Genomic DNA, 25,955 nt, shown 5'->3' with positions numbered 1-25,955 from the left:
TACTCTCAATACTGTCTTGAAATATGGCTTTTTTCAATTGTGTGAAAAATTTAAGCTGTTAAAAAACAGGGGTCCCTAAGTATGCGACCTGGGCTACTTAGGTATTTATATAGCAGGAAATAATTGAATAAAAATATTTGTTATCGTTAAAAAAAAAAATTGTGTGAAAAATTTGTTAAAAACATAACATTGCTAGTGAAGAAAGGGAAATAATCCAAATATAAATATAAGACTGCAATAGTGGCATTAATAAATATTGCCATTTACATAGTTAGTGTATGATATTGATTTTGTCTATTGATAAGATTTTTTGACAAATATGCCCCGAAAAAGAAGGACCCCAATAAACTCAAACATAAAAATGTTCATCATATCAAACTGGAAAGGAATTAATGTATTGATGTAAATCATTAATGATACCAAATATTAGTACATCAAAAGTTAACTGTAAATTTGTAATTTTATTATTAGGTCATCATTAAATTTGGTGCTAAAGAAGTCAACAAGAGTCCATTCAAGGTCAAAGTTGAAGGAGCAGCTGGTGATGCCTCAAAGGTCACTGCCGCAGGACCTGGTATTGAGAAAACTGGAGTTGTTGCCTCAAAGAGAACATACTTTGAAGTGTTCACCAAAAGTATGTATTGTATGAACCTTGCCTCATTTGAATGTGTTTTTATTGACATGGAAATAATGTTAGATGATTTAACTGATAGTTATCAATTGTTTTACTGAGTTAGGTTTTGTTTTTTTGGATAACACTTGGTTACTGGCAAATGAAAATTTTACTTTAGAGCTTTTATTGAACAGATCCCTTCCCATTTATATTTGATCATTTTATGAGGAGTTTTCTAATGCAATATGCAATATGAAACACCACTTTTGATTTGATGCTGCTGGCTATCAATTCTAATGTACTGTTGGGGTCATAGGCAACACTGTTTCTCAGTTGCAGTTCACATTGATGGCATATTTAAAATTTGTAAATATTTACAAGTATTGTATTAGAATAGGAATAACAGTACTGTGTTTGAAGAGTTGCCACTATATAGATTGGATTTGATGCTCATAAATAGTTTCATTGGTTTCACTCTGTGTTACCTGTAAAACTGTCAATTGACAAGTGGCAATTCTTCGAATACTATACTGGTATTTTTTAATTCACAAACATTTCACAAACACATATACATTGTTTGGCTTACAGGCCATTTCACAAAATAATATTTGGTTCTATAAACTTTTTATAAATTATTTAGTAGTAAGGTTTTAAAAGGTTCAAATTATTTTTTGAAAGTAGTACTAACAATTTGATTATTTTTATAAGTTATTTGGTTCTCAGAAACTAAATAAATGAGGTTTTTAGATGGCATCAAATATAAGTAATTACTTCAACAATTTTATGACCAAAGATCCATTTGATGAATTCTTTATTTCTCTCAGCATATAATTTAGATGTCAATAAATCTAATGTTATTTGTAAATTACCAAAGTTTTTCTTTAAGATTGTCTCCCCTTGACAAAAATTTGTAGGAAATTCAAGCACTTAAGTTTTTGTCTTTTTTCATTCACTTTTTCTCAATGAATAAGCAGCTGTTGGTTGTTTTCCAATGACTGGGAACCAAATATTTTTTATGACATTATCATATTAGAATAGATTGTTGTTTGAAAAGTAATTTAAGCTTCTAGTATATAGTCTTGTGTTTGAGCAGTTTTATCATAACTTAAAAGTGTTTGATTAGTGTACTAACTTGAACGTTATTATGTTGTTTAATTATTAGTAGAATAAGATTTAAAATTTCTCAAGTGGTAGATTCAGTGTCCATGAATTTACTGTACCAGTATATCGCCATATGCTGTTCCAACATCTATATATATTTTATGCTTCATAATGTTTTGTTTTGGTGTACAAGATTTTTCCAGGGAATTTTTGAAAAAAGACCTTAGTTACTACTATAAATATGAGTTCCCTGGAAGAATCTGTATGGGAAGTTATAATTTATTAAATGGTTGGAGTTTTAATTATAACACCCTTGCTTTCCTAAATTAATTTAATAGATTCTGGAGCGCCAATACCTAAAAAGGGTGAGTACATCGAGGAGACCTATTCTTTCCTTTCTCATTCCATTTGTTTCTACCTTAATCCATGCATATCATTCACTAAGCTTTATGCTTCACTCTGCACAGATATATGGTGGAGGATTATTGTTCTTTTACTAGTTTCATTGTTTGGATTCTCTACAAAGTAATGCGCAATGTTTTGCTTTTGATAATACTTCAATGGCTTTCTTAACATTTTTTTTTCAAAAATATTTTTAAAAAATTGATGAAAGATGCAAGATTTCTAGTTAAAAATTCAAATGTTTCCTAAATCAAAAGGTTGAAGTATTTTGATTAAAAAAAAAAGCAATTGAACAAACTATGATAAAAAAATAGAAAATATCTTTATTGGCTTTGGAAAATATGCAGTTATTGAAATATTTTTCGGTTAAATAAAGTGTTCTGTAAATTCAATACTTTCAATACCACTATAAATGCTTTATTTTTTTAAGATCATTGATAATCAAAATATTTGAACTTTATGCTTTTAGCTGTTGATTTGTAATGGATAGTTAACTTTGGCTTTGATTTGTGTTAAAATAAACATCAAAAGAAAAAATGAAAATTTTGCATACTTATAAAAGGCTTTTTACACATCCTGTATTATGAATATCTGATATATATCAGTCAGTACAAACACAAACTAGTAAAAGAACCTTACAGAAATCGATATTCATCTTATATTTTCTATGTCTCACTATTTTCACAGTGTCTGTGGTTTGTTTTTATAAGTGTTGAATTTTAATCTGAAAAATTGTAAATTAACAAAATCCTAAAAAAAGAGATTCATTGGAATAACTTTATCCTATTTTGATAAATATCCAATCCTTAAAAGAGATATTTTTTGTCTGTCTTAATAATTCTGTTTTGCACATACAATGTCTTGTCCTTGTCAGTCTCTGTCATGCAGCCATTCTATGTGTCAAGTAATTGTAAATGTAGTAAGTCATTCACATGTACTTTGTTATCCACTGCAGTCCTCTTTTGTAACATCTATCTGTTCCATATTTTATTGAAAATCATACAATTTTGAAAACTATTTAAATGTACATGTATTTGTATTGATATAAAATCCTATGGTCAAAATAACCCCACTTTTAACATTAACCTTTCAGTAGATCTCCTTTGAAGACTTTCTTTGAATAAAGCAAACAGAAATAAAAAAACATATTTTACCTGTTAAGTTTGATAGTTTTGAGTCTACATAGAAATATTTCTTTTAGCAACTCAGAAACTTTTGATTTGTCGTGTTCTCTTGTTTTAAGTTTTAACTGAATATTTCTCCAGATTAATTACAGACTGTTTTACAGACTAAATTACCAAAATCTTTTACTTTTAATCTAGCTTATTTTAAATGTTGTTACTTGTTTACCTCAATTGAATAAAATGAAGATGTTACAAAGAAATTGGATGTCATTTGTCTGAAATGTTTTGCTTCATGCAATTCGTTTTGAGTAATCTTTTCCACTGAAGGTCTGGCTTTAAGCCTGGAAGGACACAACTATTTCAGTCAGATATAATACTAAGAACATTCCATTTCATACTTCATTTCATTCTCACATATCATATTTTATATCTTTCTTGAAGAATTGTATTTTATTTGTATATTTTTTATATATATAATACAATGTACACAGTAAGATGTGGGATTTAGTCTATTTATTATACTAGATACACAATATTTATTAGGAAATGTGGCAATTTATTGCAAAAGAAAACAAAAATCTTCATTTTCCTTTTCAATTATGTAGGTAGTATTGTATAAAAAAAATTTAAAGACATGTTAAAAGTAAAGTAATAAAGATGATTGCAGTTTATATTTTTATTTCTAAAAGTTTAAAAGGTAAAAATGAAAGTGAAAGTTTATAGATTATATTTGATTGAATGATAGCTAGGTACATTATGTTGTAAATGCTAGTCTTACATTTGTATGGAACTAATTATTTTTAGCTGCATTAGAATTATTACATACCTAATTTTTATAATTATCCAACATTCCATTAATGCATAAAACATAGTATTCTTGATCTGCATTACGTCAATGTATGAAAAGTTAGCATGACTCAAGATTTCATTTGTGATTACTTATTCTCTGATTTGTTTTTTTTAAAGTTCTAATAAAGATTTTGTTTGACCAATGTTTGAGTTTGACATTTTTCATTTTATTTGCAGAAGCCGGCAAAGGAAATGTGGACGTTGTTATTCTTGATCCACATGGTCGTAAAGACACCATTCGTCCAAGCATCAACCTGGCCCCTGGAAAAGAGAAGGAGGGAATTTACCTTGTAGAATATGTGGCTTTGGAAACTGGCTTACATTCTGTCAATGTTTACTTTGCTGGACAACAGATTCCTAAGTCTCCATTTGGTGTGGGTGTTGGAGCAGGTAAATACAACATTTTATAGCATCCTGATAAATGCACCCTATCCTGTCTAAATAAAAGTTTTGATTTTGTGCTTCATGTCCACGTTAGTTTATTGAATATTTGTTAGAACAAGGTTATATGTATAAATTTGTTATACAATGAAACAAATGAAAAGAGATTCAAGGTTCAAGAAATTAAAAAAAAAATAATACTGCCCACATTTGTTTTATGATCAGTGCTTGCCCAACAGGGAGATAACTCTTACATAAGTAAAGTAATGGGGAACAAAGATATTCACAGTCAAAATCACTATTTCCAAGACACACAAGAAAAAAATGTGTAAATTGGAATAGACATCTGGCTGCTAAAGGGGAAATTTCAATCGAAAGAAAATATGTCATAGATCCTAGTTCATATTGTGTTAGCATACAGAAATGTTTGAAGTTTAAATATCAATGTTTTAGAATATTTTTACAATCTGCTTTCAAATGATGAAATTGATAAGGGTATTTGCCAGATAAAAATGATGTAATTGTGGAATCATGTGCATTGCGTTTAGCTATTTGATCACCATTTGAACTTTCACATTTTACAAGAACAGACTAATTTTTAATATATTTTACATATATATAGAATCTATTACTGTACACTGTAAACTGTTTTCTATTGTGAAGAACAGAATGATTTCTGTTTATAAGGTCAAAGTGCAATTCATAAATAACCATTTAGAAATGAAAATATATTTAACAAATATACAATTTTTCAGCATCTAATGCTAAAATGTGTTATGCAACTGGCCGTGGTATCCAACCAAGAGGAGTTAGGGTCAAGGACAATGCTCCATTCAAAATACACACTAAAGGAGCTGGAAATGCAGAAGTCAAAGTTCAAATCATTGGTCCAGGTAAATATTTCTATTTAGATTTTTCTTATATATGTAATGATAAGTCTGAAAACATTATGTTAGTATTTGACATTGAATGTTTTTAAAGGGAACTTGTTGATTTGGCATATTTCATTAACTTGGTCTGGAAAAAGCTTTGTGGTTGTTTAACAGTCCTTTCATTTAGTTATTTTGTTATTTTACCTATCAAGTTTCAGTGGTGCCAATTCTTTCATATAATAATAAGTTTTGATAATGATGATCCAAATTCATCCAAAAAATATTTATGTTTAGTTCTACAAATACAAAAAAGAGTTAAATGTGTAATTAATCATTAAAAAATTACCAGAAATTGACTTCACATTAATCTGAACATAATTCTTTTAACCACAGGTGGAATAGAAGTCAAATGTATTCCACAAAAATCCAAAACTGAGGAAGGAGTGTGGGAATGCTCATACATGCCAATAAAACAAGGCCAATATATCATCAACATTACATTTGGAGGTGAACATATCACAAAAAGTCCATTTAAGGTTGACGTAGGTCCAACAAAGACCAGTAAGATTAGGGCCTATGGTCCAGGTCTGACAGGAGGAGTATGTAACCAACCAGCTAGGTTTACTGTAGAGACTAATGGAGAGGTTGGAGCTTTAGGTAAATATTTATGCAATAAAATGTTAAATATTGTTTATAATAAACTTTTTTTTAATAATATTAAAGAAGAAAAAGGAGATTTTTACAATAAATATCTTTATTTAAATTCAAATAGTTTTGAACTCTCTTTTTGTTTGGATGGTCAAATCATTTTAGAGTCCGACATTTGAAACAATTATGAAGATATTTTTGTTGTTGTTGTAAGAATGTTGGATAAGGATGTAATTAAAGGTAATGTTAATTTTTAAAGCAATTGCTTTTATGCCGTCGCGTATGGCCATCTTTGTGACCCAGATCAGAGACTCCGCCCAGATCAAGCCATAGTATTTTGTTAAACAGGCTCCTGGTCAGTCATTCTTTAACACCTATGTATGTTTTCTAATGCAATACATAGCTTGAAACTTTAAAAAAAAGTTAGTGGATTTAAGAAGTTTCAGAATATGTTCTTGTAGATGTATTTTTGTATTTAAAGGGTCAACCGTTTGACTATCAAATAACATAGAAGTCCGAGTGAAAAAAAGTACATTTTTATAAATGCGATTCCGTTTTCCGCCGTTCGTACGATGTTTCAACAAAATATGGATTCATTTCAGTTGTTGATTTAGTATTGAAAATTTAACTGAATTATCTCCTAATAAATACGGTTTTTTATGTTTAATTTGTGTTTCTTTAAGAGGTCAGGTGCTCTTGTTCATTCATAAAATTCTCGTTCATTCATACATTTATCGTAAAATCAAAATCACTACACAGGTTAATGCGTAGTGTCAAATTATTACCTGTAATCTAAAAATAGACAAACTTTATTTGCGCAAATAATTTAGCGGAACGAAACCCTTGTTGAAAACACATAACAATAAGTTCGTTTTCCTTTTCTGTCAAAACTCCGTAATATTTATCGATCACCTTACTAATGAAATGGACCCGTCCAAACGTAGTAGATGCCAAGTCGGTCCAGATGAAGAGATATTTACAATTTGGAATTTTCTAGTTTATTAATACATAGATTGAAAAAAAGTACGTCTTTATAAATATCATGATCAAAACTGGGTTTGCATAACAAATGTCAGATGAAACCATTATCCTCGTCTTTTCAGTGAACAAGTCTACTACGTTTGTTGACACTCGACGGTCCACCGTGTTAGCAATTTTATTTCACATGTTTTCGAAATATTGAAGATCATTTTTCGCAATGTTTCCTGAAAATTGATTAATATCAAAGCAACGTAGAGCTGTTTGTTCTTGTTCGTATAATAAAATTGAGAATGGAAATGGGGAATTTGTCAAAGAGACAACAACCCGACCATAGAAAAACATACAACAGCAGAATTAAGGTCACCAACAGGTCTTCAATGCAGCGAAAAATTCCCGCACGGTGCACCCGGAGGCGTCCTTCAGCTGGCCCCTATACAATATATATACTAGTTCAGTGATAACGATTTAATGTCATGTTTGTCTGTGATGACCCCCCTTTTCGGGATTGCATGAGAATTGTAGTTATCTCGTACCCACATGCACTTGTTTCTATCCATAGGAAGGTCGACTATCCATATAAAACTATTTATATGGATAATCGACCTTCCTATGGATAGAAACAAGTGCCTGTGCTCGTACCACATCAGAAGGACACATATCAACTGAGCAATAATGTTTGGAACTTAGTTTTAAAAATGATGACAAAGTAACATTATGAAAATATTTTTATTAAGCTGAAATATACATTTATTCTTTACATGTTTATGTCTTGTAAGATATTTTATTTCTTTCCCGTTTTTTAACATTTGCGTCTGGAAAGTTGAAATGTTTTAACTTAATCATTTGTGTTAATGGTTAAATATAAATTAATCATGAAAATTGTTAAAATTAAATCAATAAAGGAAATTATTGCCAAGGAAGTTACAAACACTACCAGGGGATAATCCATGATGATTTCTTTTTGGGTTATATGTTTCAGCACATGTATATTTGACCCCAACTTTAGCCTGGTAAACGTGTTGTCTCCTTGTGAAATATAAAACATATTAAAAATGACTTTCTGCTAAAGTCTTTTATTTATATAAAGTTAAAACCTTCTTACTTTTAACTAGACAACACTCATGTCAGGTTTAATTCTTGTATATATGTGGATGAAAAATAAAAGTCCCCAAACATTAACATGGCAGCAATTGCTTTTACAGCCTTTAAGGCTTTGATTTTACTAGGATTCTCAATTGAGGGACCATCAGAAGCTAAGATTGATTGTAATAATAATGTTTATGTTTTTACTAGGATTCTCAATTGAGGGACCATCAGAAGCTAAGATTGACTGTAAAGATAATGGAGATGGATCAGCTGATGTTACTTACTATCCCACAAGTCCAGGGGAATATGCCATCCATATCCTGTGTAACGAGGAGGATATACCAGAATCTCCATACATGGCTGAAATTACACCAGCTACAAATGCTTTTGATGCCTCCAAGGTAAGATATATGTTAAATCTCTAAACATTTGTGAGATCACATCAGCTTACAATTTTCATTAATCTTGAACCCTCAGTGCTCACAAGCACTTCAAAAAGACATAACTTGCTTGATTTGAATTTTAAAGGTTTTTAAGAAAAAGAAGTTTTGACAAATTAATGTGATTAACACATTTCTGTAATAAAAGAGTTTTTCGATCTTTCATATAATTTTCCGTTTTAATGCTTTAATATTTTGACTTTCAGGTAACTGCAGAGGGTCCAGGTTTAGCCAAGACAGGTGTTACAGTTAACAAATGGGCAGAATTTACAGTAGATGCACGTAAAGCTGGAAAAGCTGCACTAAAGATTGTGTGTGAAGATGATCAACACAAACCAATTAATGTTGAAGTTGTTGACAAGAAGAATGGAACATACACATGTAAATACATGCCAAAGAAGATGTCCAAACATACCGTCACAATTACATGGGGTGGTGTACAAATTCCTAACAGTCCATTCAGAGTGAGTATAAAATCAATTAAGGGATCACAATTGTATTATAGTATTTTTAATAGAACTTTTTTCCTGAAAATATGTTGACTTTCAAACATTACCAGTGCAGCAGATGAGAAACAAGAATAGTTGCTATTTTTTTAGTCGGGCAAATTGAATGAATAAATTTATACAGGTGATGTGTTTTGATGCTTCTTTATTTTTTATTTCGAACTTTCCGGAATTCAATATTTTTGTTTTTGTTTAAACAAAGTACTTACTAACAACAACTTCATTATAATTACATTTTTTGTCTTTAATATTTCTTCATATGATTTTAAAATTAAAACGAATGATTATTTGATGATAATTTAATTTGAAATTTGTTTCAGGTAAATGTTGGAGAAGTGAGTAACCCAGCTAATGTTAAGGTATATGGACCAGGTGTAGAGAAAGGTGTCAAGACATTCAAAACAACCTACTTTATTGTTGATTGTAAATTAGCAGGACCAGGTGAGTTATCTAACTTAGATGGCAAGAGTTGTCTTTCTTAGATGATTTCTGTTGAGCTTTTTGTGTTCACAGAAATGATTTTACATTTAAATCAAAACTTTCCAATCATTTGCTAGTAATGGATTTTTGTTGTTTTTCCTCAAGATTTGTACTTTCTATATAGTTTATTTCAAATTTAAAAAAAAAAAGAGTTTTGTTAAAAGGTATGAACACTTTCTTCTGCTTTTTCTTAAGTTTTAGTATATCCAATTATTTAGTTTCCTGAACAACAGTTTTCAATTTCATTTTCTATTACTAACTTATTTTGTCTAGATGATTTTGATTTTACTATATAATATGACTGAATTAAAACCTTTGTTTCTAGGTGATATTGCTATTGCCTTGACTGATGCCCAGGGTAAAGATGTACCTGTCAACACCATTGACAACCAAGATGGTACCTTCAAGATAGAATATACACCATCAAGTCCAGGAACATATACTGTCTCTGTCTTCTTTGCCAATTCAGAAATTCCTAAGAGTCCTATCAAGGTCAATGTTGAGTCAAGTATTGACCTCAGCAAGGTCAAGGTTGTTGGACTTGATACACGTAAGTTATGTTTGATTATATTGAATGGGGCTTTTGAAGAAGAATTCCTTCATTTGTGATTAAATTGAGGAGGGAGAGTTTGTGATATGCTGTGAAAACTGGGTATCAATTTTCTGATATTTTAAAATCAGTTTCCCATTTTCGAGTTGAATTTCTTCCTTGTTGATAATAGAAGATCGAGTCTTGCATGCTCATTGCCCTTCATGTCTTTCCCCAGCAATCAAACTTGGTGAGAAGAGAGATATTTCAGTAATCACCAAAGGTGTAGGTAAAGCGGATGGACCTGTAAAAGTTACCATGACAACACCTAGTAAAAAAAAGGTTAACATCCTTCTTAAAGAAAGTATGGAGATACACAAAGGCCAGCTCATTCCTACTGAAGTTGGGCCACACATAATTGAAGTAACATATGGCAGTTATGTTGTACCCAAGTCACCATTTACTGTTAATGTCACATCCTCTATTGACCTCAGCAAGGTCAAGGTTGTAGGACTTGACACACGTAAGTGGGTCTGCTGCCCTTATGAATATGCATGTTTTATTTCAGATATTTACCCAGCCATCAGTTTTCTAACAAACTGTGTATGATTTGATTTTTTGTGTGAAAACTGTATTATATAATTCTAAGCTGCAGTCCTGAATCTTAGATAAAGGAATTATAATCCAGGATTAAGGATTGAGTTTTATTTCAACTCTATTACTGTTGGAAGATAGTAAACTCATCTTTAGTGCTGATACCATATTACCTTTAACATGGAATCAGGACTGGTAATTGAAGATGTTAATTATATTGATGCTTAAAGTTTGCAATATGCTTTTGACAGAAGAGAAAAAGTTTCCGCAAATACCTTTTTTTTCTTTGACTTATATTTTTTCCATAACATGAAACATTGTAATTGTGTTTGATATGTTCATGTTATGTTTGAGGATACCCATTGAGGTTATCCAGTATAAATATATGAAATCAGGCTTTATATAGGAATTAGTTTTCGACTAAGAGAATGTGAAAAGTAAAAAGATTGGATGAAATTACCGTAAGCTGTTTACCCCATATATGAAGTGCTGAATTTAAAATCCAACTAATCAATATCAATCTTTCCTTGTTCACTTTTTAATCTTGTCTTTGAACACACGTACATGTGTAATCTTGTCTTTGAACACACATACATGTGTATCAAGGAAGAATTATTTCTCATTAACATACTATGAAGTTTTCATGCATATTTTGATTTTCACTGTTTTATTGACAAAAATATATGGAGAAACCTTCTCAAATATATAGGATAAAATATTTCAGATGTTTCAAAATGCTCAGATATTTCACTTGGTAACTTATTTGCTAACTTTTAGCAAAATTAAATTAATTTTAACATATACTTATGAATATTTTCTTTTGTTTGTTCAAATCTGAAGTAATAAAATATTTTCTGCTATCAAAGAAATGTAAATTTGAAAATTAGATCTGCCTTGCAGAGTTCGTGTCTTCTTCTTTATACTACATCTTCGAACTATCCTTCTCTTCTTAGCAATTAAAGTCAATGAGAAACGAGAAATTTCTGTCATAACCAAAGGCGTTGGAAAAGCAGACGGACCTGCTAAGGTCACAGCTACAACTCCATCTAAGAAGAAAGTTGAGGTCCCATTGAAGGAAACCCCAGAAGGTTATGTAGGTAACCTGACCCCAACAGAGGTGGGAAAATACACTGTTGATGTCTCATACGGAAGTGCTGTTGTACCTAAATCTCCATTTACCGTTGATGTAACACCTGGCGTTGACCTTGGCAAGGTCACCGTTACAGGACTTGATACTCGTAAGTCGGCATGATGTTTGTTGTGTTTAACCAGCCAAATTTTCATTAACAGACAAGAATGCAATTTATCCGAGTATTTTGCCTGCAGTACAAATAAACTGAGAAGTCATTTTAAAAGTTTTAAGTATGCGCTGAAGTAAAAGCAGTTACAATAAAAGGAAAATCTGGTTTGAGTTGCTATTAGTAGTTGAATGTAGTAGTTAAATTATAATAATGCTTTGTTAAGCTTCTAATCTTTTTCTTCTTTTTGAACTTATGCAAAGAAAAGAATTGTTGACCAATTGTGACCTAAAGGGTTAAGGACCTGAAATTTTTCTTTATGGCTGCATTTGTTTCTTTTCCCAGCAATAAAACTTGGAGAGAAAAGGAATATTAAAGTCATTACAAAGAGTGCTGGAAAGTCAAATGGGCCTGCAAAGGTTACTATGACAACACCCTCTAAAAAGAGGTTTGAAATCCCTGTTAGAGTTACTTCAGATGGTTATGAGGGCCAGCTTGTCCCAACAGAAATTGGACCACATAAAATTGATGTTACTTATGGCAGCTCTGTTGTTCCAAAATCTCCTTTTACTGTCAATGTCACCCCTGGTGCTGACCTTGGCAAGGTTAAGGTTACTGGACTTGACACTCGTAAGTTGTACATGTGGTTCTGTCGGATTGTCTGTTCTTACATGTTATGTAAACATCTTGTAAAGTGTTCCCTGTTTTTTATTCATTTTGATTGTTCTGTAAGTGTTTTTTTTTTTTACATTGTCAAGTCTCTCATGAATGTGTTAAATTGTTTGAATGTTTGTGTTTGCTTCAATGGAAACAGTGTTGTATTTGAATGTCTGTGTTTTCTTCAATGTAGTGGTACATGTGCCACAACACATTTATTTTGTGAGTCAGGTCGTGACTGAAATTCCTCCTTATTCCCACTTATTTTATTTTCATTTTTATTTGCCTTAGTTAGATTTTGTATTTAGTTTGTATGCATCTAATTTTTTATGTGTATTTAGTGTATGACCTTACTGTTTCAGCTTTTCCGTTGTTAATTTTTTTTCCTTTTTAGTTTCTTATTCCTTGTTTATTTTTACTATAAATCTTTTGAAAGACAAATAGAAGAACTTTTTTTTAAATGAATTTTATTTCCTCTATGTACTTTAGAGTAAACATTTCATAATGATCTTGCATTCTATTTTTAAATATTAAATGCATGCATCTATATCTGTTTTAAAGGAAAATCTTTTTATACTTCCTAATTCTATTTTCTTTCTCAGCAATTAAAGTTAATGAGAGACGAGATATTGCTGTTTTAACAAAGAGCGCTGGCAAATCCGATGGGCCTGCTAAGGTTACTATGACAACACCCACTAAAAAGAAAGTTGAAATTCCTCTCAAAGAAACCCCTGAAGGTTTTGTGGGTCAACTTGTTCCAACTGAAGTTGGACCACACAAAGTTGATGTTTCCTATGGAAGTTCTGTTGTACCAAAATCTCCATTTACTGTAGATGTCATACCTGGTATTGACCTTAGCAAAGTCAAGGTTACTGGACTTGATACTCGTAAGTTTTGGCACGATCATGAGATTTTTGGAATAAAACTTTCTTAGGTTCACATCTTGATTGGTTTCATTTGGTTTCAATATATATTGAAAGAATACAAATGAAATAATTCCAAGTTCATATGTTAGAAAGGTTTCAATGGTTTTAAATATCTTCATTCTTCATTTGAATTGTTACAATGAGAAAAACAGTGAGATTTAAAAGATGTTTAATTCATATAAATACATTTGAATATTGTGAATGATTTTTTTTCTAAACTTTTTTAGTTGTCAGAAAAAAGGATAATAAACATAACAAGAAAATTACACAAGGTGACGGATTAAGAAATATGGGAATCCCAGTTTTAGATTACCTGGCCTTCTTAGTCATAGCGTTAAATGCTAGCTGATGGTCACAGACTCCAAAGATAATCAGTACAATCTTTGAAAATCACTCACAATCCAGATAAAATTCCACTAATCCTATTTTAAAAGAATCAAAAAGAACTGTTAATTCTTCTTTTCCTAGCAATAAAAGTTCAAGAGCGACGAGATATTGCTGTTTTAACAAAGAGTGCAGGAAAATCTGATGGGCCTGCTAAGGTTACCATGACAACACCCTCTAAAAAGAAAGTTGAAATTCCTCTCAAAGAAACCCCTGAAGGTTTTGTGGGTCAACTTGTTCCAACTGAAGTTGGACCTCACAAAGTTGATGTTGCCTATGGAAGTTCTGTTGTACCAAAATCTCCATTTACTGTAGATGTCACACCTGGTGCTGACCTTAGCAAGGTCAAGGTTACAGGCCTTGATACTCGTAAGTTTCCACCATCATGAGTAAATTCAGAATAAAACTTTCCTAGGCTCAAATGTTTATTGGATTTACATTTGGGTTCAGTGAAGAATGAACTCTATTAAAATGCACACGTTAAAAAGTTCAAAAGTTTCAATGCATTTAAATCTCTTCTTTCAGATTTTCCTAATGATGAAATTATTTTTCTACATTTGACGGGCTGGCATTTTCAGAACATTTCTGCGTTCATTCCTTCTTTTTATTAATGTGAGAAAAAATAGGAACCTAAAATGATAGTTCAATATAAATCATTTTGATGCATTACTAAAATGTAGATACAAATAACTGCTACTGACCTTTACTTCCAATGAGGCTCCTGCAATTTTGGTAAAAAAAGGACTATACAATCTAGGAGATTTTTGCAAAGAAATTTGATTTAAAGGCTAGGGAATATAAAGTTAATCAAACAAATATAAATACATTTGCATATTATGAAAGTTGATGATTGGTTGATTTAAAAAATAAAATAAATGAATGGACAGGACACTAAAGGGATATGTAGATTGACATTTCAAATTTGAGTAAATAAGGGAGTCATCAGCCTTAACTAACTTACCTTGCTCTCTTGGTTATTGTGCTAAATATCAAGTAATCTCCAAAGATATCCAGTACAACCTCTTTGCAATTCAGATAAAATTTTACTAATCCCATTCATATGAATCAATTAGTACGGTGAATTCTTCTTTTGTTAGCTATTAAAGTTCAAGAGAAACGAGATATTGCTGTTTTAACAAAGAGCGCTGGCAAATCTGATGGGCCTGCTAAGGTTACCATGACAACACCCACTAAAAGGAAAGTTGAAATTCCTCTCAGAGAAACCCCTGAAGGTTTTGTTGGTCAACTTGTTCCAACTGAAGTTGGACCACATAAAGTTGATGTCGCCTATGGAAGTTCTGTTGTACCAAAATCTCCATTTTCTGTCAATGTCGTCCCTGGTGCTGACCTTAGCAAGGTCAAGGTTACTGGACTTGATACTCGTAAGTTACATTATCATCATGAATGTTTAGGAAGGGCATCATACTAGATAATCATGGTGATTGAATCCTTGTGCTCAGAATATCAGATTATTTGGATTGTTTATTGGTGTTCTAAAAAGTAATGAATGATTCAAATTGGAAGTGTACATTGTGGGAAATGTGTTAAAACAAAAGTGAATTTATGTATCATCAATCATAAAGTGTTGTTGTACATGTGATTGCATGGTTTGTGTCCATTGAGATGAATTGTACATGCTGGAGATGTCTAAATGTGTATGTCTCTTGTTCACACACACACACACCTGTTTTAAAAATGTACAGACCTTTCCTTTTTAAATATTAAATTTGAATTATGTTATTAGAAAATGTGTTTGGTTTTTCATAGACCGGTAATACTTTTAAACGTTAATTTACTTAAAACTTATTTATATTTTGTAAAAATAATGTTATTTTTATAACTTTATTTTATTTTCCTCACCTCTTCTCTTTGTGATTTTTTTTTTTTTGTCTTCTATTTTCTCATATTTCTCCCTATTTCTATTGTCTGTTCTATGAAAAAAGCATGACATATGTGCTTTGTCTCTTTCATAGCAATTAAAATTGGTGAACAAAGAGATGTTGCCATTCTTACCAAGAGTGCTGGACCATCTGATGGCCCTGCCAGAGTTACTATGACAACACCAAGTAACAAGAAGGTTGAGGTTCCAGTCAAGTTGGTACCAGAGGGTTATATTGCTCAAGTTGTTCCATTTGAACTTGGACCCCATAAGATAGATGTTGCCTATGGAAGTTCACCTGTGCCTAAATCACCATTCACAGTTGATGTTGTCCCTGAGGGAGCCGGTAAAGTGAAAGCCTTTGGATCTGGTCTTACTGGAGGAAAAGCATTCGAACCAGCAACCTTTACCATTGATACAAGGGAATGCACTTCTCCTGGTGAATTAGGAATCAATGTTGATGGACCTATGGAATGCCAGATTGATGTGAACGAGAACCCCGATGGTACCGTTAATGTATCGTACATGCCTGAAAAGCCTGGTAATTACAACATTGATGTTACTTATGGAGGAATCCAAATTCCTAAGTCACCATTCAAACCAAAGATTGAACCAGGAAAACCAACCAAGGATCTGAGCGGTGTCAAAGTCTTTGGACCTGGAGTTGACAAAGCGGGTAATGAATGGCACTTGCATGGAACGAATATTTACCAATGTATGATGGAGTTATCTCTCCTTGTAAGATACTACTTGCTTTGATGTGATTATGCAATAACCAGGGCTGTATGTATATAGAATAACAATGTATCTAACTGATTTCTTGTGCTTTCTCTAGGTTAAGGCTTGTTGGATGATTGAACTTGCTTATCTCTGACTTCCGACTGACAAATAGCATGAAGAATAATAGGTGCAAATGATGTGAAATGTATTAAACCAACCCAATATAGCTTGATGTCTGCATGACATTACATTACAGAAAGTTGACCTAGCATTTGTTAATATTTGTGTGTTTATATGATGAAATGTTTAGTGTGAATATGATTACTGAACTTGATGTTTGTGTGTTTGCAGCTCAAATTTATACTAATGAATATATTAGCTTTGTTGATGTTGTAAATAAATGAAAAATTAACACTGTGTTTGATTTAAGATCCTTGTAAAATGTGTGTGATATGCATAGATAGAATCTGTTCATTACATGTTTGTTATGATAAGTGGATTTACATTATAACAGAGAGAAACTTTCTTTATATAATTCACCTAATTTCAGGTGAATCAGCCTAGATGATCATTATAACAGTCATTAACTGTATTAATGTACATTATTTAAAAAAAATAGTGTTTTTTAATTCATGACAAATTCAATACAGTAAGATTATAAAATCATTTTTGTATAGACAACATTGCATATGCCGTGTGCAGAGAAAACTTGTCCTTCTGTTTAAACAGAGGTTATTTCCCTTTAACAACAGTTATAAGTCTCTTGTTAGCCAGTTATTCAAAAATGACTTAAAACAAACTTCATTTTCCTAGGACAGTTAATATTCCAGCATATTTCTAAAAGTAATCAAGATATAATGTCCAGTGTTTTGATATCAAACTTTGAATATGACACCTTTCTTGACACCTTTCTATTACCATGTTGTACTAAACTGTGTTTCAAAAAGATCATAAAAAAGCATGTGTTGTTTTAAAAAAAAATCAATATTCTTCCCATTGTCAAAAATTTAAAAGGAAGACAATATACACCCCCTGATGATACAGTACAAAAATTTACTTAAATGAGAACAAACATACATCAAATGTGTTTAATATGCCTTTTTTTTCTGATATAATTGCTCATTTACATTAATGCAGAAATTATATATTATAATTAATGCTTTGGTATTTCGTGTAGCATTTACAAAAATACTATATTTGTACAAAACACCATATCAATAGTATTGTATACTTACAAGTTTTATGTATAATTAAGACTCCTTTTATTTACTTGACATTTTGCAGCCATAGAAACAGTCTTAAATAAATAATTTTACTGAAAAGTATAAAAAAAAATGAACCAAGTTAAGCTTATTAGAAAATTGTATTATCAGTGCAAGTATTTTTAGACAGAATTGGAAAGTGACCTTTCTAAAGAGATGGTATGAAATCTGCTTTATTTTTTTTACTGTATATCATAATTGTCATAAGTGTGAATTGATATGCCATATAGCTCCAAGCCTATGTGCTAATTTACTTACAACTTTTCACAAAACCAGAATACAAGTCAGTTGTATGGAATTTATTTTTTTAGACTAGATTTTAAAGTTTTGTTTAATGGAACCTAAGGAACACATTTGGAACAGGGAAAGTGACCATTATTTCTATGAAATTTTGGCCAGTCATGGTAAACAAATTCATATTTTTAGTGTTGTGATCTTATCATTTTAAAAATTTTAAACATAAATGGTGAATACAAACTGCATGAGTCATGTAAATTGAAAATGGACGAGGTTAATTGTCGGTCTAGATTTTGTACACAAAGACAAGGGAACTAATTTGAATGAAAATCATTTAGTGATTTGTGTTTTTGTTGTGTTTTACAGGAGTGTTCTTGGATTCACCAACAGAATTCACAGTAGATGCCAAGTCTGTCTCCCCCAATGGTACAGGCACTGTCAGAGCTATTGTCACCAATCCATCAGGAACCAAGAATGACACCAACGTAGATAACAAGAAAGATGGAACCTACAGTGTTTTATACACACCTGTGGAAGAAGGTAATAATTTGACCATTTACAGTAAAAACTAATTTAATCATACCAAATTATCTCACCATTAACAGTTCTACTAGTTTAATGATCCCATTCTAAGCTTAAAATTACATTACACTGCTTTAAGTATGGAAATCATATACAAGGCATTAATTTGGCTAGGAATTATTATTAACTATAGAATTTATTTGTTTTGACTCATCATCAAAAGGAAAACCAATACACAAAAAAAACCTATTGAAAGTGTACAGAATAGAACGGAAAAACTTGAGGCTTACAAAGAAAGAGATTCATATTTTACATTAAATTGGTTTTAACAAAAGATTTTAAAAAAGAGTTCCCAGAATCTTGCTTTAGGAGCCAATTAAATTCTAAAGTTTTGTCTTTGTCGTGAGATCAATATTTATTATTTCAGATTTTTATTTTTATCATATTTTGACTGCAGTTTGAATTAATTCACTTAATTTCTGATATAAAATTGATCAACTTTTTGGTGGTACATCATGTTCAATGGTAATAGATCTTTCATTTTGTATGACATAGACTGACTAAAAATTATTGTATTATAGGAACAATGGCAATCGATGTTACATATGATGAAATGCCTGTTCCCCAGAGTCCACTCAAGGTCAATGCCACGCCAGGTAGTGATGCCACCCGTGTTCAAGCTTATGGCCCAGGTTTGGAAGGAGGTATTACTGACAAGAAACAGGAATTCACTGTTGACATTAAAGGTGCAGGACAAGGTGGATTGGGATTGGCTATTGATGGCCCAGCAGAGACACAGATTGGATGTAAAGACAACCATGATGGAACATGTACCGTGGATTATCTTCCAGTAAAACCAGGAGATTATGCAGTATCTATCAAATTTGCTGAACAGGATATTCCAGGTAACTATTGAAACTATTCAACTTCTTAGTCTGTAAATATCAATGGAATAGTAATAAAGTAAGCTGAAACAAGAAAGTATGATTTTTTATTTGATTTAATTGCCCTTCATTTATTCAATTTTTGTTTATTTATTTATAAGATATTTAATTTAGATTACCTTAGCTGTATTTAGCACAACTTTTTGGAATTTTGGATCCTTAATGCTCTTTAACTTTGTACTTGTTTGGCTTTATTAATATTTTGATATGAGCGTCATTGATGAGTCTTATTTAAACGAAACGCAAGTCTGGCGTACTAAATTCTAATCCTGGTACCTTTGATAAATATTTAATGTTGCCTCCCTTTCGTTTGTGTGCCTTGAGTTATCTTTCTTTGTATATTAGTAATGCATTGATTTCTATGACAGGTTCTCCATTCAATGTAAAGGTAAAGAATGATGTTAACCCCAACAAAGTTCGTTGTTATGGACCAGGGTTGGATAAGACCAAGGGTGTTCGTACTGGAGCACCTGCTACATTTACTGTTAACACTGCCGAGGCTGGAGAAGCTCCATTAGAAGTCAGCTACATCGATGCTACAGGTAAGAACAGTCTACAGACATATAAATAACAACAATTGTTTTGTTTTCCAATTTTTTATCAGTATGAGCTGTTTGACCTTTATATTGCTCCTTGAATAATACTAATTCATGCTTTATTAATTGAATGTGAAAAAGTTTCAGAAACATTAGATGTCTAATGGTTTAATGATATAAAAGTAATTAAAACATTTTCTTAAGACATTTCAGCCACTGACTTCCTACAGTTTCTTTATTATCCTTAACTTCATGGTTGACATGTTTCCTATTGGAATTTTGAAACAAGAATGATATACATGTATAATGATTTTAAAAACAGATATTTTTTTTAATCCTGTCAAGAACAGCAGCTTTAAAAATGAAAGTGTAGCTCTTTATAATTTCACTATTAATATGGTTTGTGATTGCAGGCAAGGCTAACCCAGTTGATTTAGTTCCTGTATCAGAAACTGAAATCCAAGCTACCTACTATCCTAAAGACGAAGGCAAATCTAAAGTTGATGTACAATATGCAGGAAAACCAGTACCTGGAAGGTAAGGCATCTTACACAACAGGATAGTCAGACTCTCAAATTAAAACAAGGTGGCACTGGGTTAAAACTTTGAATGCATTTAGGAATGCAGTGAATATTTTCTATACAGATATTTTCTAATTAATTGGTCTTTTTAATTTATGTGCATTTAAAAGATTACTTCAATAGTATGTATGCAAGAAAATTTAATAGTGGCAGTTGGTTTGTTTTTTTTTGGTTATAGTAAAAAAGATTTTGAAATATTTAAATGGTATTAATTTTACAGTCCATTCCCAATGGAAGTGTTCCCAGGAGCAGATGCCAGCAAGGTTCTTGTTTCTGGACCAGGTGTTGGAAAGAACGTTCATGCTAGTATGCCTGCTCAATTCACCATTGATACACGTAATGCTGGAATTGCTCCACTTGATGTTTTAGTACAGGTACATAATGTTATTTATGCAAATTAGTTAAAACAAATTCATAATCATAACAATATGCTGCTGTGGAATAGAATAGTATTGTATGCATAAATTTAATTACAGCATACTATTAATTTTATAGCTTACAAGTCTCATGAAAGTCTGTTAAATTTATTATTATTCCAGTAATTTAAATGGCTTGGCTCTAAAACAAAAATTGAAACTGAATTATCAGCAGCTGGCTGTAAACTTTGAAATAAGATATTTCTTTTGAATTTAAAGGCAAACTTTCAAATTTATTATTGTATAAAAAAATATATATTACCAACATAATGGCTGAAATATGAAGGAAATTGAAATATCATACAAAAGAATCTGTTATCTTTTTGCTATTGTTGGCTTATGTCAATATATTTAGAAGTGGGGATATTGGTATTTGAATAAGCTATAATTGATGTATTGGTGTTCTATTTCAAAATCTATCTTTTCATCTGTCAGTTAAAGATTGTTTATTGTTTATAAGATATACAACTAATCAGTTTAACTTGATTGCATCAATCATCGTTTCTGGTGGAAATCTTTTCTCCCATTGACAAGTCTTTGTTAAGTATGTATATTAATTGATGTTGAGAGAAATATTTACAATTCTTAAATCAACACTGCTATGTATGTGGTGATTTAGGAAACATCCCAAACTTTATGATTCTGGAAATAGACATAAAAAGTAAAAATGAAATAAATAAAGTTACACTGAATCATGTTATTTCTCTTTCAGAACCTCAATAAATTAAATTCAATAAAAAAAAAAAAAACAATGAGGAATTTGCGTATGCATTTTGGACATAACATCTATATTATGTAATAGTAAGAACATCAAATATGTCAATTCTTGTTTGATGTCTATCTGGAAATTTGCAGGCTGTATAAACTCTAGAGAAGTAATTAGTTAGCATAACGATATAAACACTTGAGATTTATCAACAATTTCTTTTATTTTAGAGACCTGATGGTTCATTAATTAAACCAAAGGTTACAGATAATGGGGATGGAACATTCGCAGTCCAGTATATACCTGATGATTTAGGTACATATGTACTGAGAGTCAAGTATGCTGGAAAGGATGTACCTTGCTCACCATTCAAAGTCACCTCTCATCCTACAGGAGATGCCAGTAAATGTGTTATCAAAGGTAAGTTGGTAGCTGTAGGATAGACTTTTACATAAACTTGTTTATAAAAGTTGAAAGGGATACAAATATGGTCACCTGGTCTTCCACTTCTACCAGTAACATACATGCTGATGGGCACCTGTTTGCTGTATAGGGTGTACCAATATCAAGCCATATCTATTGAAAATGGATACAATGAATGTGATGCTTGGTCGATGGAGAGTTCCATTCTCACAGCTTATTGAAAAATCCCTGCAAGAAAACTTTCATTATCTTGCAGGTAACTTGTTGCAAGGGAAAATCTCTGTCACTTTGGAACAAGCGCTCTATCCAGTGGCAGTCAAAATATTCTACCCTTATCCTGATCAGCTAACTCTGCAGATCTTACTTACCCTTCAGATTAATTGTTAGTATGTTCTTGCCTAGCTGCAGAACCGTAGCTCTTAGGTCCTTATGTTATTTTATATTATTCACGACGAGATTCAATATGGCCGAACAAAATAGGCGGAGAATGTATACAAATGGAAATAATTAGATAATAGTGTTTAGGAAATGAATATTCAAACATAAATAGGTACGTCATATCCTAGAAAAATATCTAACGAAACGAACTATATATATTGACAAGCTTTGCATTGATTATCAACAATAATTTTTTGGCAAATAAATGTGACCTGAACCTGGGTCGCAATTCCGAATATTTTGAAATAGGAAAAATCCGTAGCTCTATGGTCCACAAATAGTCAAAAAATAACATAAGGACCTAAGAGCTATGGTTCCGCAGCTAGTTCTTGCCCTGAATATGAATGAAATGCCTGCCACTGGACATTAGGCAACAACTATCAATCATTCCTTTAATTTAAAATACTCAGTAAAAACACTTGAATTTAAACAGACCTAGAATTTAATGAATAAATAATTTGTATGACTTTTTCTTTGCATTGCAGAAGGTCTTGAGAAGAAAACCGTTCAAGTCAACAAGGAAACCGTCATTTGTGTTGATGCCTCACAAGCTGGAGAGGGTAAAGTGACATGTCGTATCCGTAGTCCACAGGGTAGTGATATTGACATCGACATTGTAGAAAATGCTGATGGTACATTCAGCCTCTTGTTTACCCCACAGATAGAGGGCGCTTATACAATCAGTATTAAATTTGGTGGTCAGACTGTACCTGGTGGAGAATATGATATACAGGTTGGTATTTGTGCTGTGTTTGAAATGTTGTTTTGTGGTAAAGAAAGGATTTTGTATATAACAATTCATAAATTTTTCAAACATCTGTGGAAGAAAACATATTTAAGATATTATGTTCTTTATACATTGTTTCTCATTCATTTTACAGTATAATAGGATTTTAAAATAATGGTATATTTATACAACTTTCAGTATGAAAGAGTTTAAAAAAACAACAACAATTAGACATTGAAAAATTTATGAATTGTTTGAAGTTTAAAAGGTTACTAAGGCTATGCATAGGAAGAAATGAGATGAATATAGAGATTAATTGAAGTTTATTTCATTAACTTGTCTTCAAATTCAGATGTTAATGACACTTGAACTGTATGGGTCACTTTTATCCAGGCTACTATAAGAACATAATCTAACTACTTTATTTGTTAGGAAAAGTACCCAGCTTGAAATATAAGTTGGGGAACCCAGGTTAACTCCCAAACTTAAAATGATACCCAGATAAAAAAATCATGCAATTGCTTTGAGAACTTTTGATTTGGGGATGATACTGAACCCATACTACATACACTTGCATCTTTATCATTACAAATTAAATGGAAATGATTTTCAAGATTACTTAGAATCTATAGAAATTTATGAGATGGGCAACCGCATTCAAAAGAAAAACCCTAAAAAGATGATTCCATAAATTTAAAGATTTAGCAACTTTACTCAGTAAAAGAATGGTAGTCATTTGACAAAATGTTTCTTAAATGAACCCTGTAAGAGAATTAAATTTCACTTTATTTTATGGTAATTGTAGACCTCTGGTTTCAGTCCAGTAAGTAAAATGCAACCAGTTTTGATTTACCTTAGTATAAGTAGATGTTCGTCCCACTTAATTCTGATACTAATATTCCAAAGAAAAAAAGACAAAAGACATAGACCCCCAAAATAAGCATGTTTTAGAATTGATTTCTTTCAAATCCCTAATCATTGCCCTATAATGCAGTGAAAGTGATTTTTAAGTTATCTTGCAAGTAAAACATTCATCTTCTGTTTATTATATTTTATTTAAGCAACTCAGTTATCAATATAGCGTGTGTTGTTCAAACCTCTTTATTTATTTTATTTGAGATTATTTAAGTGTTCCCCTTGCATCATAGCCTTAGTATAGATTGATACACTTACTGATATATAACAAATTGATGACTTACCATTTTATTCACACCCATGCAGTGGAAAATTTCACTTCAAAGAGAGGTGTAAATGAAAGTTTAAAGACTTGATAGATTATAGAGAGATATCACATGATATTTCTCTAATGAGAATGATAATGGCATGATATTGTGTGAAGTGGCTTAATGCATGTAGAATAGTAGATAATTCATAATTAGTTAGGATCTTTTCATTCAACTTGAAGTACAGGGTTGAAATTGAATTGTATTTAGACTTTTAATTTGACACTGCTATATATATAAATTTTGTTTAAATTAATAATCTTGCTGTAAGTGGTGTGGAGGCATGTCTTAAAAGGACAAACAGCATAAATTAAAATGAAAATTGCAATAAAAGAGATGTTGTAATGATACAGATTGGGAATATTTTATATGTCCTTTATTTATATATTTTGCGAAGTGACTGTTTTCACATATTTTTTGTTGGGGGTTAGGAGGTGGAAGGGGGAGAATATTGGGAAATAGCCTAATTTTCCATAATATGGCGCTTATATGGTTACGGATCCTTTCAGCAATAACCAGAGTTCAATATTAAAGCAAGATCAAGAACATCCCTTTCCTTAAGCGTTGACCTAAGTGATACTCTTTGACAGTAAACTGAAGGCATAGGTGGGATTATCTTTGGATGTTTATACAGAGTAGGCTGTAAATACAAGTAGGATTATTTTCTATTTATGCTGATATATAAAGAGAAATAGTAGATACAGATGGGTTTATCCACAGCTTTATCACTACTCCCTATTGTTTATTCTTTCTTTATCTAAATACTGTAACTTGTCTGTCTGAAAACTTGGTAGATTCCTTTAGGTTGAGTTATTTTAAATGAGAAATTAGTCAACATTTTCACCAATCAGTGCCAAAATGTTTGTCATCAATCAAACAACATTGTTTTCAGTGATTCACTCGCAAAAACACTTTTCTAAATTGTAATCGACTGATAAGATGTAAATTTTAAAGCAAACATTTGAGAACAATATTTATCTGAATAGAAAGTTGTATGGTGCATTCATCTCTGGTGTTTCTAATGCTTCATGAAGTCTGTGTTTTTATCCTGTGATAATTTTAATTGGTTTGGTAAGGACAAAAATACTTGAAAATTTGAATTGAATCTTATAGGGCTGTCTGATGCTTTGAAAGATTACATATTAATGAAAATGTCATTCTTAGCCCTGGTTATTTAATAAAATAACTTTCCTCCCAAAGAGTTGTATTTAGCTGTGAATCTGCTGTATCGCTTAGTGAAAAAAAAAAACATAAAAATTATCACATTAAAATAAAAACCAATAGACAGACAGTTGCAAACATGCAATTTGCTCTTTTAAAAATGATTAGATTAATCCCTATTAAATTCTTCATGTGTGAGACCTTCTAATTTTTGAATGACTAAAGAGTGTGGGGGATTACATTAACTAACTTTTTAGAAAACAAACCATTTGATATGCAATGAAAACAAATGCATGTTGGAAATTAGCCCACATGTTATTATTACAATGTATATCAGAGCTTATCTCTGTACAAAACCTACATGAAGAC

General features: G+C 31.4%; 1 protein-coding gene across 50 annotated transcripts in view; it reads left to right on the top strand.

Moving 5' to 3' along the window:
* Window positions 1-25,955, top strand: part of LOC139496959 (filamin-C-like) — a 68,322-nt gene that overhangs the window by 22,293 nt on the left and 20,074 nt on the right. For 11 of the 50 annotated variants that reach the window (XM_071285350.1, XM_071285362.1, XM_071285377.1 and 8 more), the window contains exons 7-23: window positions 472-634; window positions 2,053-2,079; window positions 4,267-4,479; window positions 5,226-5,363; window positions 5,736-5,999; window positions 8,265-8,458; window positions 8,704-8,961; window positions 9,324-9,444; window positions 9,809-10,033; window positions 15,785-16,366; window positions 18,276-18,449; window positions 19,013-19,336; window positions 19,744-19,917; window positions 20,325-20,448; window positions 20,713-20,866; window positions 21,845-22,034; window positions 22,961-23,208. In XM_071285350.1, coding sequence (XP_071141451.1) covers window positions 472-634; window positions 2,053-2,079; window positions 4,267-4,479; window positions 5,226-5,363; window positions 5,736-5,999; window positions 8,265-8,458; window positions 8,704-8,961; window positions 9,324-9,444; window positions 9,809-10,033; window positions 15,785-16,366; window positions 18,276-18,449; window positions 19,013-19,336; window positions 19,744-19,917; window positions 20,325-20,448; window positions 20,713-20,866; window positions 21,845-22,034; window positions 22,961-23,208 — 3,573 coding nt within the window. Of the gene's footprint in view, window positions 1-471; window positions 635-2,052; window positions 2,080-4,266; window positions 4,480-5,225; window positions 5,364-5,735; window positions 6,000-8,264; window positions 8,459-8,703; window positions 8,962-9,323; window positions 9,445-9,808; window positions 10,034-10,250; window positions 10,536-11,559; window positions 11,845-12,189; window positions 12,475-13,103; window positions 13,389-13,895; window positions 14,181-14,908; window positions 15,194-15,784; window positions 16,367-18,275; window positions 18,450-19,012; window positions 19,337-19,743; window positions 19,918-20,324; window positions 20,449-20,712; window positions 20,867-21,844; window positions 22,035-22,960; window positions 23,209-24,007; window positions 24,026-25,955 lie in introns of all 50 variants that reach the window. The other 39 variants (XM_071285128.1, XM_071285139.1, XM_071285136.1 and 36 more) reach the window with 11 other exon arrangements.

This window comes from Mytilus edulis, chromosome 1 (assembly GCF_963676685.1).
Source record: "Mytilus edulis chromosome 1, xbMytEdul2.2, whole genome shotgun sequence".
Lineage (NCBI taxonomy): Eukaryota > Metazoa > Mollusca > Bivalvia > Mytilida > Mytilidae > Mytilus > Mytilus edulis.
The sequence above is the reverse complement of the archived record's forward strand: the minus strand, read 5'-3'. Positions and strand labels throughout refer to the sequence as shown.